The sequence below is a fragment of the Myotis nattereri genome, assembly GCF_964212035.1.
Source record: "Myotis nattereri genome assembly, chromosome: 13".
NCBI lineage: Eukaryota > Metazoa > Chordata > Mammalia > Chiroptera > Vespertilionidae > Myotis > Myotis nattereri.
Genome location: NC_138088.1, coordinates 10,385,346 through 10,404,413, shown reverse-complemented (window position 1 = coordinate 10,404,413; position 19,068 = coordinate 10,385,346). Strand labels below are relative to the sequence as shown.

General features: G+C 41.0%; 1 protein-coding gene across 3 annotated transcripts in view; it reads left to right on the top strand.

The window, feature by feature from the left end:
- NRG3 (neuregulin 3) overlaps positions 1-19,068 on the top strand; it is a gene marked incomplete at its 5' end in the record, with an annotated part of 1,046,633 nt that overhangs the window by 473,422 nt on the left and 554,143 nt on the right. For all 3 annotated transcript variants that reach the window (XM_081104470.1, XM_081104469.1, XM_081104468.1), the window contains one exon: positions 521-650. In XM_081104470.1, the coding sequence (XP_080960596.1) occupies positions 521-650 (130 nt within the window). The remainder of the gene's footprint in view (positions 1-520; positions 651-19,068) is intronic.

Here is a 19,068-nt window from a genome sequence, read left to right as displayed (position 1 = left end):
TTGTCTCCAGTGATCCCAGTGGTTAAAACCTCATGGAGAAATAAGACAATCCAATGCAGTTTGTCCAGGCTGCTATAACAGTACCAAAGACTGGGTTACTTATAAGGAACAGCAGAAACTTATTTCTCATAGTCCTGGAGGCTGGGAAGTCCGAGGTCAAGGTGCCTGCAGATTCAGTGTCCAGTGAGGTCTTCCTGGTTCACAGAAGGCCATCTTCTCACTGTGTCTTCACATGACCCAGTGGGCAGAGCGGGTCTTGGGTTAGTCATGACCTACTCTCCGCCAAAGGCCCTCGCTTCCTAATACCATAACCTTGGGGATTAGGTTTCACTGTATGAACTTGGAGGAGGTCACATCCGATTGCATTTTTTTCATTACAGGGGAGGTTTCATCCGGTCCGTCTAGCGTTCCCATAGTCATGCCAGGAGAGGGCCTCCATGCGGAGATTCAGGGCAGTGACAGGAGCCGGGGGTGTCAGAACGCACCACTGAACGCACCGATCTGTGTGCTTCCCTTACAGACACCACCACATATGCCACCGAGCGGTCCGAGCACTTCAAGCCCTGCCGAGACAAGGACCTGGCCTACTGTCTCAACGACGGCGAGTGCTTCGTGATCGAAACCCTGACCGGATCCCACAAACACTGTCGGTAAGCCATTGCGGCCCCTGGCCCGAGTCAGGCCCTCAGAGAGGCCTGGCGGGGGAGGGGAGGTGCAGCCCCTTGAATATACAAGGAGATGCCTCCAGTCCAGCTGTTCGAATGGTGGAATCAAGAGTCTTCATGGGAGAAGGGAGAAGGGAGAAGGCTGGTATCTTTTGTATCTGAGGAAGATAAAACTGAATGAAAGTAGACAAGATTTGAGTTTTACCTGATTAAGTAAAGGTCGATTTGCTTTAAGGACTACCAACCTGATGGGAATAATGGTTCACTCCCTTTAGCAGCCTGTGTTTTTGGTGTGGGTCTTAGGCACATGTGTTCCCACTTGAAGGAATCCCTTCTTGGAAACCTTTAGACCAGTGGTTCTCAACCTTCTGGCCCTTTAGATACAGTTCCTTACGTTGTGACCCAACCATAAAATTATTTTCGTTGCTACTTCATAACTGTCATGTTGCTACTGTTATGAATCGTCATGTAAATATCTGATATGCAGGATGGTCTTAGGCGACCCCTGTGAAAGGGTCCTTCGACCACCAAAGGGGTCGCGACCCACAGGTTGAGAACCACTGCTATAGAGTGTGGCACGACAGAGAGAACTGCTCATCTGAGACCTGGCGTCTCAATGTCTGCTGTGCGCCACACCCCAGAGACTGTCCCTGTGTCCAGTCCAGGCAAACGGCGTCTTCCTTTGCTTCTGCCCCGTTTATTCATTCGGTACATTTCCGACACCTCTGAGGATGAAACGCCCTCCAGCAGGCGCTTGTAAATGGAGTCGCCCTTCTGTTGCGGCCTGGGTAGAGAACTACTTAGGGAAAACTCTCAGTAGAGATCAGGAAGGTGTTTAATTGGTTTTTAGAGACATGAGGTTATGTAACTGCTAAAAATAAAAACATGTGGAGATAAACAGTGCACCTGCGGACCCTGCTGCTTTAAGGCTCCGTAGAAGAATCAAATTAGCATCTGAAAATATTTCCCCGAGAGCTTTACTTCCAGCCCTCTCCCTGCAATTTGTTTTCCTTGCAGCTGTTTATGCTTCAATGATCATATATATCCACACCCCTCTCCTCTTTCTTTACTCTTCTCACATGACACAGTTATTAAATTAATTATTCTGAGTCATGAAGCATGGACAATTATGACTTTGCTCTCTCTGTTGCTATTATAAAACTTGACTATTATTAAGATGACACAGAGAAATGCATGGTAGAGTTGCGAACTTAGAACGTGTCAGTGACACTTGCCTGGCGCCCTGGGCCAGCCTCGCTCCAGGGCGATGAGCTGCCACAGTGGGCCGGTCCCAGGTTTGGAAGAGCTGAGAGGTGATAGTGGCAGGTCTCTGTAAACGCTACTGCGCATCGCATGTCAGGTTAACAACTGTGACCTTCTCACCTCGCCATGGAGGCTTTCCTGTGCCTTGGGCAGTGCCATTACATGTACCCTGTTCATAAAATGTATATCCTTTTCCTGTTCTCTGTGACCCTGGGTTGGGGGTGAAGGGGTTGGGAATGGCTCCTCCTTGCATTCCTCTCCTCTTGTTATATTTGTTAGGTCGGCACGGACACAGGAGGCTCACAGGTGACTTGGAGACCTCAGGGGCAAAGCCAAGAATGAGCTACCCTTTGAAAGCATGGCAAGCTTGCACACTCTTACAGATACGCAAGCACATGTTACAGCTACTTTGGCCAATCCCAGGGAGCACGGTGTGGAAGTGGGCAGTGAAATCAGTTGAGTTTCAATTCCTAATGGGTTAGTGATGGGGTGGGTAAGTCAGAGGTCTCACCTGGAACAGTGACTTTTCTGATGGTGTTTGTCCCCGAGGATAGTATGCTGGCTGGTATGACTCATTTTTTTCTGAAGATGAGAGGTTGAAAGATGTCTTATTCTCTCTCAACATTCTTCCTCATTATATTGTCTACTAGTTCATGGACATAATTTGCTAGGCTGTTGTAACAAAGCACCACAGATCGGGTGGCTTAATAGCCAGGATCTATTTTCTCACAGTCCAGAAGTCAGAAGCCTGAGGTCAGGGTGCTGGTGGTGATTCCTTCTGAGGCCGTGGAAGAGGGGCGCCCTTCCCGCTCTCTTTTTGGCTTATAGGAGGCTGACCGTTCCCTGTGTCCTCTCTTTGTCTTCAGTCTGTGCATGTCTGCATCCAGATTTGCTCTTCTTATAAGGATACCGGTCATACTGGATCTGGGTCCACTCCCTATTTTAACTTTACCTCTGTAAAAACCCTTTCTCCAGATATGGTCACAGTCTAAGTTTGGGGTTTATGACTTCAACATACGGATGAATTGGGAAGCCCAGCCCACTCTCTGACAGTGGACCTCAGGTCCAGATAAGAGAGCTTTTGCTTTTGTAGATGTGCATGAGTCTAACTGTTTAAACGCAAGCTAGAGATACAGCCACGGCTTAGCTGGAACAATGTCCATGTAAAATCTGTTCAGTCATTTTGCATATTTCATCACATTCGACCTGTTGTTTAACATAGTCACAACATAGCTAATCATGACAAAAGACCAGCCTAAAACTGAGTCGGAACTCGAGTAGCTTAATAGCGACCTATAAATCTCCTACTTGTGCATATGAATAAATCACACATCGCATGTGCCCGCTATTCATCTCCCAGACTTTGCTGTTGAATAAAGACTTACATTTCCTCCTACATCAGCCACTTCTAGGACTTCCAATGTAGTCATTAATAATGTGCCATTTTGCACAGCACTCTATTTAAGTGGCGTGTTTCATTCTTTCTTCTCCATTTGACAAATGTTTATTGAGCACTTCCTATCACCAAGATACTGTTGAATAAATACATACAGAAATGAACTTAGGAATTAAATGGCACTATATTTTGTAATGTGCTGGGAGCAAGTGAAATTCTTCATCGTTAGGAAATAAAGAAAACCAGAGAAAGTGTTCCGCATGACTGGCATGCTACTGGGATATCTTTTTGATACATTACTAACTGGATTATGTTTCCAGTGAAATTAAACATGATGTAATATATCAGAGCAACAATGTAAAAGGGTGTGAGTGAATCTAGCTCATTAACTTGTTTACTTTTTCCATGTCTCAAAAGATTAGACATTCACATCTGAGAGAAATTGATTATGTTTTCTAGTATTTTAAGAATAAATCACAGTTCTACGATAAACTGAATCAAACATTTTTTCTACATAATAATTTTGATCATACTTTAACACTTTTCTGTTTACCAGCCAAGGAAGAATCGTAGCAAAACTAGCAGGGTCATCCCTGATAGAGATTTTGAAAGAAACGCACAAAAATGTTAACAGTGCCAGCCTTGGATAAGGGAGGTTTCATGTGTTTCTATTTGTTATTTTCTCTCGTTAGTATACTTTCAGATATTTTCAAAATCCATTTATAGTATGAATAATTAGAAATTATAGAGCAAACCAATGAACATTTCAGAGGAATGCAAAGATTCTAAAACACTGGACAGAGGGATTTTAAAGAATAATAAGTAAATAAGCAAACTTGATCTCGCTGAATTTAAAATATACTATGAACTCATAGACCGTTGGCTGACTGATTAATAAAAAGAGAACATGGCATATAGTGAAACTTCATATAGAATAAGGGGACATTCATAAATCGGAGGAAAACTGAGACAGTGATCATGGGGCAAATTTGGTCGACTATCAGTTGCAGCCGATCAAAATAGGATTTTTACTTCTTTCTCTGTACCAAAAGTTGTTCTTAATGAATTCATAAGTTTATATAATTAATAAATAAAAAAGTCTTAATGGAAACGGTAACAAATTGCATATTTATTTATGCCAGCAATTGTAAGGGCTTCTTGAACTATAAATGAACAGCATTGTCACAACCTTGACACGTTGTTTTGACATGAATATTGTAAATCAGAAATGAAATTAAAAGACAGATACATGGTCAGTAAACTGTACAACAAATATGGCAGGTAATTATTTTGAAAAGTCACGTAGATGAATAAGAGTGACACTAGGTTTTATCCTCAACAACAGGAAAATGGACAAAGAGAACAACATACTCTTCCCTTAAAAAGGAATACAAATAACCAATAAACATGAAAAATACTCAGCCTCACAAAGACATGCAAATTAATCCTTTTGTTTGGCTAGCATACACTGAATTATTTGAAAAAGCAAATACTCTGGTGAGAGTTCAGTAGAAACATAGTCACTATGTGAAGAAGTGCATATTGTTAAATACCCTCTGCAGATAATGTTTCAAAATCTTTATGGCATTTCTAAGAATTTCGCCTGGAAGACTCATATATAGATTTATTTGTAAGGATGTTCAACACAGGTTTATTTGTAATAGAAAAAGAAAATCCTGAATTTAGATGTTTGGACAATTTAAACTGTTTTAAGGACATGGAAATGTTTATTATTTCACATTATGGATGCAAATCAGGTTATTAAATTGCAAAGTTGAACACATAATAATTGACCAAATTATGAAAAATAGGTAAATGAAAATGCTATTAGGATTCACAGCTATATTCTTCTTTGATCTTTATGAATTTTGTAAGATCTCTACCTGGCACATATATTTCATTTATGTAATTCCTGGTTAAGAAGGTTGGCCCCTGCTTCTCACCTATCCATTAAGAAAGATAGATAGTGTCCCTTTCTCTGTTAAATTGAGGTCATTATAATTCACTTTTTTTAAGCTAGGAGAACTTTCCATTAAGCCCTTTCAGATATAACGCTGCCTAGTATATTCGAGTGTGTCTGTCTCTTCTTTTAATTATCCATTTGTACTCTTTATATGTTCATACGTTTTATAATATTTTTTTCAATACTAAATTCACTTGTTTTGAAATATAAAAATAGGAAGATACATCCTTCATAAATGAAGCTGGATAAAGAAAGAAAGCAATTCCCTAGAAACTCCTCGAATCAAAATATTCTGAATCAAAGCAGGGTGCTCTCTAACATATTTATTTATGCTGTTTTAAGAAATTGGGAAACGGTGCTACCTGTAATATATTTCACTAGAGTCAAAGAGGTAGCCATTGTAACAGAAAAGATTGCTAGGCATTTGTGTGGGCCAACGTGCTTCAAGGCCAAATTTAAGTGAAAAGGATGTGTCTCGTCTGAATTGAAGTTCATTAAATGTTTTACCATCCTTGCTGCACAAATGGATTTTCAAAGCTTTGGAAAGGAGAGCATTTGAGCTGAATTTGACCTGTAGTGATCATTTTGGAAATCAATCAAGCAATTCACTTGAAGATGCTTGAATCAGGTGAAATATGGAACTGCTAGAGAAAGAGGAAAGCTGTCCACTGGCGACCTTTGCCTGAGTCGATGCCTCCATAAAGGGACCGAGGGCCTGGGCAGCCATCTGGGGCAATGCTGGGAGGAACCATGAGTGGGGGGAGCCACTGAAAGATGACAGAGCCCCCCAAGGAGTCGCTGGCCTTGCTGTGTTGTGCTCTGCCCGAGTGAGCTTTCAAATCAAAGCTTCCATTTGTAAGAGAGGCGGCTGTGTGCGAGGCGACCATACCCCTGTGATTTAGTGGCTGAAATTGCAGGCCATCCCTCTCAGTGCTTTGGGCTGTCACTTTGGAAATCCCTTAGCTCTCCCACCCAGCGAGGGTCCTCTTTATCAAATGTTCTCCTAAGTGCTCCGAGAGCAGCTAATGACTGTGTGGTTGAAGCAAGTCAGAATGGAAATGGAGTTTTGGCACATTTCCCCGAACTCCATTGACAGGGCAGGACGGAGGCTGAGCCATCTGTAAACCCAGGCAGAGGCTCCGCAGAATGGGATTGAGTCACAGGGGAGGAATCTTAGATGGATTTTCAGCTTCATCAGATGAATGTTCCTGAGAATATTTGCCAGAGCCCAGATGTAATTTGAATAATTCGCAATAGCCACGTTCATAACGGGCGGTCTGCTGATTGCATTTGACAAGAAGAAATGAGCCAAGTTATAACCATTCGTCTCGTTCTTTTCCATGGATGAAGTTTGTCAAAATTGTCTCATTAGCTTCAAAAGCAAACAAAGAACAACAACACAATGTACTTAATTTTGCAACTTGATGGCACTTCGGCACTGGTTTGCTTCTTCTAGTGTAATTTGTTTGATTGAACTGGAGTTGGGGTTTTGTTTATTTTTTATCTTCACCGGAAGGTATTTTTCATTGATTTTTTTGTTTGTTTGTTTTGAGAGAGGGAGGAAGGGAAAGAGACAGAAAGACAGAGAGTTTGATGTGAGAAAGAAATACTGACCTTCCATATACATCCTGACCAGGGATCTAACCCCCAACCTTTTGGTGTATGGGACAATGCTCAACCAAGTGAGCCACCCATCCAAAGCCAGAACTGGTGTTTTTAAAGGGTTACTGAAATACCATGCAAAATACCAGAAAAGCACATTATTATAAGGAATAATAACATCTTTTAGTTAATTGCCAATGACTTTTACCTTATTTTTATGTGTTTCTAACTTGTTTGGCAGCTCTAGTTGAAGCATGAAATGGTATTTTTTGAGGTGGTTATTATGATTTTGTTCTATCAAAAATTGAAGAAAAAAAAAGAATTGACATAAATTTTCTTTTCTAAATAGCTCCCTTATGGGACAGGGTAAGAGGTACATGAGGCAAACATGGGCATTCAGGATGGAGAGATCTGAGTTAACAGCTTTGCTCAGCTTTCTACTGGCTGTGTGAATTTTTTAGTAAGTCATTTAACCAGAAACTTTAGTTCATTTTTTAAAAAAAATTGCCCTGGCCGATGTTCTCAGTGGTTAGAGCATTGGCCTGCCTACTGAAGTGTCTCGGGTTCCATTCCCGGTCAAGGGCACAAACTTGAGTTGCGGGTTCGATCCCTGGCACCAGTTACATGAGGCAACTGATGGATGTGTCTCTCTCACATGGATGTTTCTCTCTCTTCCTCTTCCTCCCACCCTTCCACTCTCTTAAAAAATCAATGGAAAAAATATTCTCGGGTGAGGATTTAAAAAAAAAAAAATCAGCCTTAAAAGGTTAGTGCAAGAATTGAAAACAGCAGCATATAGAAAACTCCAAATGCATGGCTGGCATTATGTATATGATAGACCCTCCCTCTTCCTCCCTCCCACTCACATGGAAACCAAGCCAGAGAATGTTTGCTGGAGTCCCTGGGAGAAACAGTATAATGTCTGCCTGCTTAATTAAGGGGAGTCTGTGGCTTAAAAGGGGAAGACAGGGCCTGCTGAGGGAGTCCTATGTATTTTCTGAGGGTTTAGCCTTCTTACTGCTAATTTTGATACTCTGACAAATTAGCAATTTTCTGTTATTCCTTCAATTCTGCAGCCAAGTCTTGATTTTCCAAGATTTTCTTCTTGTTGACTATAGCTTTAAGAGAAAAAATGTTTTTCATTTCCTACTTCATCAATGTCTCTGTGACTCTGTTTCCTGTCTGTTTAAAATGGAGAAATTATATTACTTGAGGGTCCATGTGAGGATTGATGTAATAAGGTTTACCTGTCTGATATGAGCAGGTAGTGAATCTTGGGGAGTATGTGGGGTACAGCACGTGTCTGGTGTGTATGTTGCTGTTTTATCTGCACAGCTGTTCACAGGTCAGTTGATTTGTGCCAGGGCTTCTAGATGGGCACTCCAGTGCCCCAGCACACAGGGTTCAGCTTAGACCCGCTGCGGGAGTTAGAGAAAACTGACGCAGAGAAATTATTTTACAACATAAGAATGCCCAGTCATGGGCAAGAACACTTTTCAGAATCAAGGGTCATTGTAGTTATTCAGGCAGTAAATTTAGGAGAAAAGAAGGAACCAGACACCACCTTTTGTTAAGGGGATTCTTGTTGACAATCCTGAAGAGAGGAACATGCAAAATAAAAAAAACAACAACCTCTCATTCCCTCGTAGAGTTCAGGCTATTCTGGCTGAGGACCCTTCGGTGTATCCTCTACAGTAGCCCTTGTATATGCTTCCCAGCACCACTTCCCGCCTGTGCACACAGTCCCTAAAGGCTGGAGCAGCCCAGGGGCCACAGCACAGGCAGAGGTTTATGTGGATATGCCCGGGAGGCAGACGTTTAAGTGGACATGATGGCCTAACCAGGTTTGGTTGAAAATGAAGAGCATCTCCATAAATATGCTGTTAGCTAGAGATGCTCTATCTGTATGGCTAGATGTGAGCCGCATTACCCGTGGTACCTCAGCCTTGCTGTGCAGGCTTCTCGGGCTAAGATTCCAGGGAAACCTTCTGGAACAGGACAGAGATGGCTGGGTGTTCTGCCCAATCTCCTGAGGCAACTAGGGAATTTGCAATACCCCTGTGCAGTCTGCCCTTTACTAAGGAGAGGACTCTTGTTCTAGCCTAAGTTTTAGATCACTGGGCAGCATTTCCACCTTCCTAAAGATGGCATTTCTTTCCATTTCACTTTGGTCTGAGCATTTTATTTATTTATTTTTATTTTTATTTTTTTTAATTAAATCTTTATTGTTCAGATTATTACATTTGTTCCTCTTTCCCCCCCCCCCCATAACTCCCCTCCTCCCAGTTCCCGCCCCACCCTCCGCCCTCACTCCCCACCCACTGTCCTCATCCATAGGTGCACGATTTTTGTCCAGTCTCTTCCCGCATCTCCCACACCCCTTCCCCCCCCAAGAATAGTCAGTCCATTCCCTTTCTATGTCCCTGATTCTATTATAATCAACAGTTCATTCTGTTCATTAGATTATTTATTCACTTGATTCTTAGATTCACTTGTTGATAGATGCATATTTGTTGTTCATAATTTGTATCTTTACCTTTTTCTTCCTCTTCCTCTTCTTAAAGGATACCTTTCAGCATTTCATATAATCCTGGTTTGGTGGTGATGAACTCCTTTAGCTTTTCCTTATCTGTGAAGCTCTTTATCTGACCTTCAATTCTGAACGATAGCTTTGCTGGATAAAGTAATCTTGGTTGTAGGTTCTTGGTATTCATCACTTTGAATATTTCTTGCCACTCCCTTCTGGCCTGCAAAGTTTCTGTTGAGAAATCAGCTGACAGTTGTATGGGTATTCCCTTGTAGGTAACTGAGTTTCTTTCTCTTGCTGTTTTTAAGATTCTCTCTTTATCTTTTGCTCTTGGCATTTTAATTATGATGTGTCTTGGTGTGGTCCTCTTTGGATTCCTTTTGTTTGGGGTTCTCCGCGCTTCTTGGACCTGTAAGTCCTGTAAGTCCATTTCTTTCACCAGGTGGGGGAAGTTTTCTGTCATTATTTCTTCAAATAGGTTTTCAATATCTTGCTCTCTCTCATCTTTTGGCACCCCTATAATTCTGATGTTGGTACACTTGAAGCTGTCCCAGAGGCTCCTTACACTATCCTCGCATTTTTGGATTCTTTTTTCATTTTGCTTTTCTGGTTGGGTGTTTTTTGTTCCTCGCATTTCAAATCATTGACTTGATTCTTGCGCTCCTCTGGTCTGCTGTCGGGAGTCTGTATAATATTCATTATTTCAGTCCGTGTATGCTTAATTTCTAGGTGGTTCCCCAATATAAGATCGAGGGTCTCATTAGTTTTCTTGTAGATCTCATTAAGTTTATCGGCGGCTTCTAAACAGTTCTTGAGAGACCTTAAAAGTGTGGTTCTGAACTCTATATCTTCCATTGACAATTTTGTCCTGTTTCTTTGTCTCCGCATTTTGTTATGCTTTCTTGGTGCACCCCCTAGTGGTCTTTGTTCGCAGTCTTATAGTTAAATCTTGTTTGTTGTAGCTAATTCCAGGGAGGGTTTGACCTCCAGGCCAAGTGGCTATGAGAATCAGCTGTGTCAGCAGTGAGAGAACTTCTGTCCTCTAGGGAGGTGCTAATCTAGCCTTTGCCTGAGGCTATCCGGCAAATGCCTCTGTGCAGGGCTTGGGCGGGGTGGGTCGCACAGGATCAACAGGGTGGGCCGGAGAGAGCAGTTATGGCGGCTTTCAGTCCTGTCCCCAGGGGCTCTGCCTCTCTGAGTCCCAGCACCCGCTGCAAAGCTCAGAGAGAAAGCTGCACTCGCTCTGACCGAAGCCAGACAGTCCCGCTTCTCCCGTTTGAGTCTGGGTCCCTAAAGACTCGCCCGGATCTGGAGCTCAGAGTCTGTGACTCCCTCCCGATTGAAAACGCCAACCGCGCCCTCCGCCGCCAGCCCGCTCCGCGCACTCCGCACCTCAGAATTTGACTTCAGCACTGCGCCTCCTCTGAGTGTCCGTATGCGTTTCTCTTTCCTCCTAGTTGTAGGACTTCCACTCAGCCAGCGTTCCTGTGGTTCTGGGTGATGTCCCTTCCGTTTTTTGGTTTCACTTTTGAAGTAGTTGTTCAAAGCAGCAAACTCAGGTGTTAACCTATGCTGCCATCTTGGTTCTCTCCTGGTCTGAGCATTTTAAAGAAAAATTTAAAATCGATGTAAGGAGCAAAGCACACTGTCTTTGTGTACCTCAGATAAAGGCCCCTCCCGAGTGGAAGGCATTGGCAAACCCAGCTGAAGCAATAAGCCTAGGCTGCCCACATTCTGCTCCTATGTGTGGGGCCCCACGGGGCCCCTGGGAGGGAGGTGTACGGTATAAATCAAGCATGTCAAACTCAAAGGCTAACCCGGGCCAAATAAACAAGGTTTACGTTCATGTGGGCTGCAAAAATACAAAGGCTTCAATTTTTATAGTAGGTTTACTATGAGAGAGACATCGTGAATACAAAGGGCTGAAATAAATGAGTAATCGTTAACATAAAATAATGGGACATTTTAATAAAAATTAATATTTTTTTCTTGAACATTAACTTACCAGACACTGAATAACTGTACAAATTAATAAGCATAATGCAAATAAACCTATTTTTCTTGTTCTCTGAAAGGGAAATATTTCCTGTTGTGCATACCAAGCAAATCAGTACAAGGCTAACCACAGGGCAATGGGCTGCTAAAATATTCGCTGCTAGTATTAGTGGAGAGAAATGGTGCGCCTGTGCGTAAGGTGCATAAGGGCAGTGAATGCAACACGATTATAGTGATCAGTCATTAGCGAATGTTGTAGTTCGTTATTCATAATTATGTATAACAGGACATTGTAAAAGTTAAGTCATGAAATTTTTATTAAAACATTTCTTGCATACCGTTATATTGGCTGGGCGGCAAAAATATTCGTTGCAGGCCGCAAGTTTGACATGCTTGATGTAAATGATGAGGCCAAGGGCACTGCTCAGGGTACACAGCAGTGGAGCCTGGACTCAGACTCTGCAGGCTTACTCTAAGATCTACGTACTTGGCTTCTCCAACAACCAATCTCTCTCTGCTAAAATCCCAGTGATCCAGGAATCCTGAAATTCCAACTGCTTGAAAATAAAACGTTGAAGATATACACATATATCTTATTTATATTAACTTCTTAATATAAGTTTCACAAGAATGTGACAAGAGTATCAATCCCTCCTTGTCTTGTAGAAAGAAACTGAAGACAGACTTTCTGAATTTTATTTTGGAGTACATCTCTACAATTCTGTATTTTTTAAATGATAACAGTTATTTTGATGGTTTTATGAATATCAGGATAAGAAAAATTAGTCCTATGTACACACATGTGCACACACACACATCTATATGGTATACTTCTTAAATATCCGGCATCATCAGGGCATGGAAGTTCAATGGTAAACAAGGAAAGATGGTTCCTTTCTTTAGGAAATTTGCTGTTGGGAGCATGGGGAAAGCAACATGATCTAGCAAGACAGGGTTGTTCCGTGTTGGACAAACCCTGACAATCACTGGCCACCAGAACCATCCTGGGGATGGTAGGGGTCCTTCTTAAACTGGTGAACTTAGAGGGAATGTCTTCATTAAGTGTATTTACATGTAGAACTGCCTTGGCACTTTTTTCAAATGAGAAATTAAGAATAAAATGTTTAAAAGAAACAGGAAATAAATGAAAGCATTAAACATGGTTTGGTGCCTAACACATTCTATATCACTCATGTCTCCTGTGAATGATATAGAATGTGTTTACACATGTCATATGTTAGCAGTATAGAATGTATGTTTAGCCCTATCCTGCCTACATTAAGAACAAATGTCAATCGTGTACATTGTTTCCATCATTATGCCACCGTTTATTAAGCATTTTCAATGTTCCAGGTCCAGTGAGAGATGGTAGGAATATAGTGCTAAATGTTCTAAAAAAACTCATAAGAGGGGGTTGGAGATGAGCATTTTCTAGTTCAATTTAATGTGGCAAGTTATGTGATTTGTATCATCCAATCTATATGATCTATATGTACATAGCTCATATCTGCATAGAGGATTCCAAAATCCCAAGGTCCTAAAGCCAGTGAGAGCTTGTGAGAGGAAGAAACTTGCTTTTTAATTGCTTAAAATAATCTCTCAGTGGCATAATCTTATGCATGTTGGTATTCATGTTTTCTACTGTCCTGGGGGGTGGGAGGGTTAGATGCATCAGATTATTTTTAATAAACCATTTTAATTTCAAATAAAAATAAATTTGCATTTGGAAGATAAGCCTCCTCATTTCTCATTTTGAAGCTTGCACTCCCTTTTTCAACAAAGGCATGGAGAGTTAAGCTGCTATCAAAGAACATTCCCTTCATACTCCAGAAAGGAAATTTCAGAATTATTTTAGATGCAATTAAAAATAATCAGTTTCATGTTATAAATTCTTTATGCCACTGGTCACTTATTCTCTGAATTATTGCCTCTCTTCTGTCCCAATGGTTTGCAGAAATATTGGGACACAATGACATTTTTTATTCCATTCCCTCCAACTCTGAATTTTAATGGTGAGTGGGAAGAGCAGATAAGAGTGTGGTTTTTCAAACCTAATAAGTGTCGCATCGATTAACATATGAAATCAAGGTTCTTTTTCTTTACCCAGATTAATCTATGATTTTACATACACACGTGAAATACATGAAAAATCAGTTAATAGCTATAATCTAAAAGTAAGTTATTAACATCTTAGGTATAAGAAATGATTTTCCAGTGCTAAAATCTTTCTAAAAATTTAAACATCCCTTGAAGGATATCTTGACCATCAGCCATTGTTAAATTATTCAGGGAGAATGCACGGGAGCTACATTAGCGATACTTATTGGCATGTTCAAGCAAAATGTCCTACGCATTCCCAACTAAAACATCTTTCTTTCTCTAGCAGAGCTGCCATGAGGCTCAGATGAAAGTAAGTTAAATATTGAGGGCTTACCCTCAATGGCTCAAGTAGCATTTTGGCGTGTTGGCTTATAAAGTGACACACACGTACAGAAGCAGCCCGAGAAAGGAAGGTTGTACGAGTTCCTAAAACAAGCTGGCTTTTCAGTTCCTTCCACTGCTTTCTCATTTAAACACCCCAGACACGCAGTAAGTTCGAGCTGACATCAGGGAAAGGAGCGCTTTCAACCGAAGAGCACATTAAATAAACAGACCCCGGGCTTCAGGCCGAGGGGTGCTCCACGGTGGGGGTGCAGACACCGACATGATGGCAGGAGGCCAGCATGCCTCGCTGGCCTCCCTGGCGTCCTTTGGCAGCACACTGATCCCAATGACCCTGTGCTCCTGAAGGGCAGAAATTCAATTAGGAGCTCTCAGCTCTGCGCCTCAGGAGGGAGGGGTGGCTGTGGGGGGCTCCAGGGCTGGAGGGACCATTCTCCAGCAATTATAAAACAGAGGCTAATAGTAGGGCAGTTGAGAGCCAGGGAACTTCAGGTTGGAAAGAACTAGCAGAAAGGATGCGCTGACAAAGCAGCTACCTCAGATAAGCTCATAGTTTTGCTGGTGTGGGGTGTTCTCCTGAGCTAATTTTGAGGCACAATTGAAGCCACGAGGAGGCCTTACGCTGTGACAAGGTTTTATTTCAGGGTTCTGGAAAGCTCTTCCCTTCTCGCTGGGTTAGCATATATGAATGATATCATAATTACTTTAATGATATGAAATAGCAGCTTTGATCTCTTCCAACAGGCTAGCGACAACATTATGCGGAGGTATGAAATGATTCATTTGTGTGTAAAGCTTGTTCTATTGTATATTCCCATTCACCTACCTGACTTGTCTGCCAGGCTGTGAGTTCTTCTTTGCTCTAGTTCTTTGCTTCTTTGCTACTCAGCAAAGATACATTTTATAAGTGAAAAGAACCCTAGACAATACCTACCACCCCATTTTTCAGAGGGCAAAATTTGAGATGCTAAGTAGGAGGCAACACAAATGCCAATCACCATCTTCTATTTCACACCTACTAAATGCAAGGCAGACATTTCGACTCATTATACTGTTTCGTGGCTGCCTAGCTAGTCCTCATATCCAATCTGTGAAGAAATGCACTGTCCCCATTTGATGTCCAGAAAGAAGCTGTAAGAGGGAAGGTAGCTGATTCAAGAACATCCAGCTTGCCCTAGCTGGTTTGGCTCACTGGATAGAACATCGGCCTGTGGACTCAAGGGTCCTGGGTTCGATTCCGGTCAAGGGCATGTGACTTGGTTGCGGGCACAACCCCGGTGGGGGTGTGCAGGAGGCGGCTGATCAATGCTTCTCTCTCATTGATGTTTCTAACTCTCTATCCCTCTCCCTTCCTCTCTAAAAAATCAATACAATATGTAAAAATAAAAGAACATCCAGCCAGTAGGTGGCAGGACTGAGCACCGGTCTCAGTTATGTTTGTCTATCAAGCTCTTTCTTCATCTTTCAACCTTTTCAAACTTTATTATAAGAATTACTGAGGGCCATGGTTAAAAATATAAATTCCCAGGGTCCTCCTCCAAATCCTCTGATCTGGTCTTAGGATGGCTCCCAAGATTGGGAACCTGTGAATGAGACTAGTGACTCTTAAATGCGAATGAGGGGAAGTCCCTTGGAGATTTTGTTCAACTGTGGATTCATGCTCCGTAGGTCTGGCTGGGGCCTGGGATTCTGTATTTCTGACAACGTCCCAATGGTGCCGGTGCTGCTGGGCCACGGCCCTCACTTGGAGCAGTGAGGAACTGAATCAGCTCTCAGCACACAATGGGCCCCCGTCCCCATAATTCTGCCTCTAGGGAATCTCATCTACCCATAAGCAGGTCCGTAATTATGTCTGAGCAAGATTTTCTGCCCACGCTTGAGAATAGGTTTGTGAAGCTTCTGAAAAACCCTTATTTTTCTCTACTAGTTGTCTCATTAGCTCATGAATCTGCCAGCGAAGAATCCCTGGTACCTGCAACATGACTTTGTCCTCTGGTGCAATGCCCATCTCATCCACAACAGTGTTATGAGCCAAATGTCTCACCGGTGTTCTGTTATATCAGGGAGGACGTTATATTCCACATCTTCAATCCATAGGTTTAGGCAGGACATTTAGTATTCTTCCCAAGAAGCAGAACTTTTATGTCAGGGGAACACGTTCTCCACAACATCCAGAGAAATGTTAAAGGTTGCCAATAATCACATCACCCCAGGAATTTTGTTCATCCAAGATAACTCATCTGAGGCTCATGTGTCTACATAATTTTGAAAGTTGTATATATAATTTCCTAACTAAGAAATTCATTGTGTGTAAAGATGACAAAATGCTAAGTACATTTTACAATGGAAGACTAAATTTTCAAAAGGACACCTCTGATTTCTCAAAAACGATGTTGTAAATCTAGGCTTTGCTGCTTCCTAGCCATGTGACATTTGTGACCTCAGCTTCTGTGGGCCTTAATTTCTTCCTTGTGAACAAGCATGATTGCAGCTAATTCTGCAGGTCACTTCCAGTTTTAAAATCAGCCAGAGCACAGCGATCTATTGCATTTTCACCTGTGTCAGAAAATACCGTTTGACTGCATTTCTCTCAGTGAAAATCAGGAGGATTTCAGAAAGAGCAACCTTTTGCAGAAGAAAACATAGCTGTCCTGTCTTTTGAAGTACGAAAATGAAATGCTAAATTGAGGAGGGCATGGCTGTTACAGAGAAGGGGCACAAAGCAAACTGTTCCTCACCAGTGCGTGCTTTCAGGCTGCCATGTCCAAGTACTCACCCAAAGAAATCTTTTTAAAATCCAGATTCTGATTCAGTAGGCCTTATGCATTTATTATACAGATCCATTCATAGGAGCTGCCAGTTCATTCTCTATATAGGCAGACATAATAAGTTGCCTTGTAGCAAACATTATTTTATTATTTTATTTCAGCAGACCCTCTTGATTTTGAAGATGCACCCACAGTTCCGTAGGATAAGGGTAAATGGGGTGTGTGTGTGTGTGTGTGTGTGTGTGTGTGTGTTCACTAGCCTGCCCCTTCCCCAGTCCCCTTGGGGTGTAAAATTGTAGAGAAGAATGAAACAGTATAATATTTTTTAGGAGAGAAAATCAAGAATCCATATTATACCAACCCAAGTCCAAGTTCAATGTGAAGGGAACTTGTCTGGGAAGAGCAGAGTGATCTTACTGAGATTCACAGCAGGGATGGGCTCCAAGAGCTCCAAAGGCGAACTCCCAGGGAGGAGGGGGTGGGTAGTGGACAGCAGACTCCACATGCAGCTGGAGACCAAGCTGGTGCTGGGTTTTCAGATAGTGGCAGTGGAGCATTCTCTCCTGGCTTCTCTACTTTGGGCTTTTGAGTGAGAGTGTTTTGTTTGTTTGTATTTTAGGTATAACTCTGGGAATCAGAGAGACTGACCTCATTCCTCGTCCTTACTAGACAGGAATTTCTGCAGTCCAAACCAATATTAAATAAGATAAAGCGTATTAAAGGTGTCATGATTTTGTGTCAGACTCTAAAGAGTTTGTCTAACATTTTCAATTGTTCATGTATTTGCTATGGATAAAATTGCTGCATAGACCTTTTTATCAAAATACATCTAATGGGAAGCTTTATCCTCATTAAGCTATTCATATGGTTATTAGACTAATAGTCTTTCCTGCATAGAAGTATCCTTATATTCGTAGGATAAACCTAATCCTATTGTTTAATTCTAACCACTAATAATGTACTTAAGATTTTAATTTAATATTCATTAATGAAATTGGTCTGATTAATTTTGTATTAAAGCTCTTTTACATTAGATATTAATTTTACATTTATTTCACAGAATAACTTTAAAAGGCTCCATTTATTTCCTACATTTCAGAGCAATTTGTATAACAGCATATTAAGATTGCTTTACATTCTAAATGAATTTACCAATGAATGGATGTATCAGGACCCCTTTCAATAGAATAGACTTTTGACAACTTAGGCAGTCATCTCTGATTTTTCATAACTCAGGATATTGTCCATTTAGCTCATAATTTTATTATACAAATGACATTTGTTTATTTCTTTTATAAATATTTTTCCCAATTGAATGTATTTACCAGGCTACTAAATATATTCTCAGAATTTACCTTTTAACATATGTTTTTTATAGCACTCTCTTAATTTTGTGTGTAATATTTGGTTAAATTAGGTTAAAAATCTTTTTTTCTTTTTAATAATAAATACTTCACGACATTATTATTTTTGTGAGCTGTAGGTAATAGTGTTTGTTGTTGATGTGGGTTTTTTGCTTGTTTGTTTTAAATAAGAAGTTACTGTGTTTCTTGATTTTCTCTTTGGCCAATTGCTAATTTGCCAAGGGATTATAAGTGTAAAAGAGGAGAATGTTTTTTATAATTATATGTCAAAAATTTATGTCACTGTAATCTGAGATTGGGTTCACATTTATACATCTACACAGCTGACTATGGTGACTTTGGAATGAATAAGATTTTTATCATGACCAAATAACTAATCTTTTAGTCTAAATGTTTCATTAAAAAAACAATGCATAGCTTACCTCCTGCACTGTGCCTGTCACCCAGGAATGTATTTTTTAATTAGAAGACAAGAAGAAAATAAAAACCAGACTGTGTCCCACAGTCAGAAACCTCCATTGTGGCAGAGGGGCCTTTACCGCCATCAGGGCTTCCCACCAGACAGGGAGAGACTCCAGCCCTCTGAGGAGTTCCTGTTTGGGGATGTGAGGGAAAATCAGCACCTTTTCTAAAAAGATGGCTGCAGCCTGTCCGGTGTGGTGGGAGGGGAGCTGGTTTCCTGGTGAACTTGTTTCTAAAAGGGAAAATAAGTTTTACGGAAATAAAAAAGGAAAACTAAACTGAAAAAAAAGACAATGCATTAACTCAAAATGCAAATTTCAAAATATTTCTATTTAATAACTCTTGTTAATGATGTTGCTCATATCCTTTATTTTTATAAATTAGATGTGTTTATAATAAATTTGTCTTCTTTTGTATTTGAAAAGTTATTTTATGGTGTAGATAAACATTAATCTGCTATCCATTTGAAAAAAAACCTTTTTGACATAATGAATTTTGAATATAATTTTATCACTGTTGTCATGATTAATTTACTTAATATCTTAATTCCAGTCTATTAATATTGATAGGCTTATTTAATTTTATTCACATTTGAATGGTCTGGTTTTTCACCATGTAAAA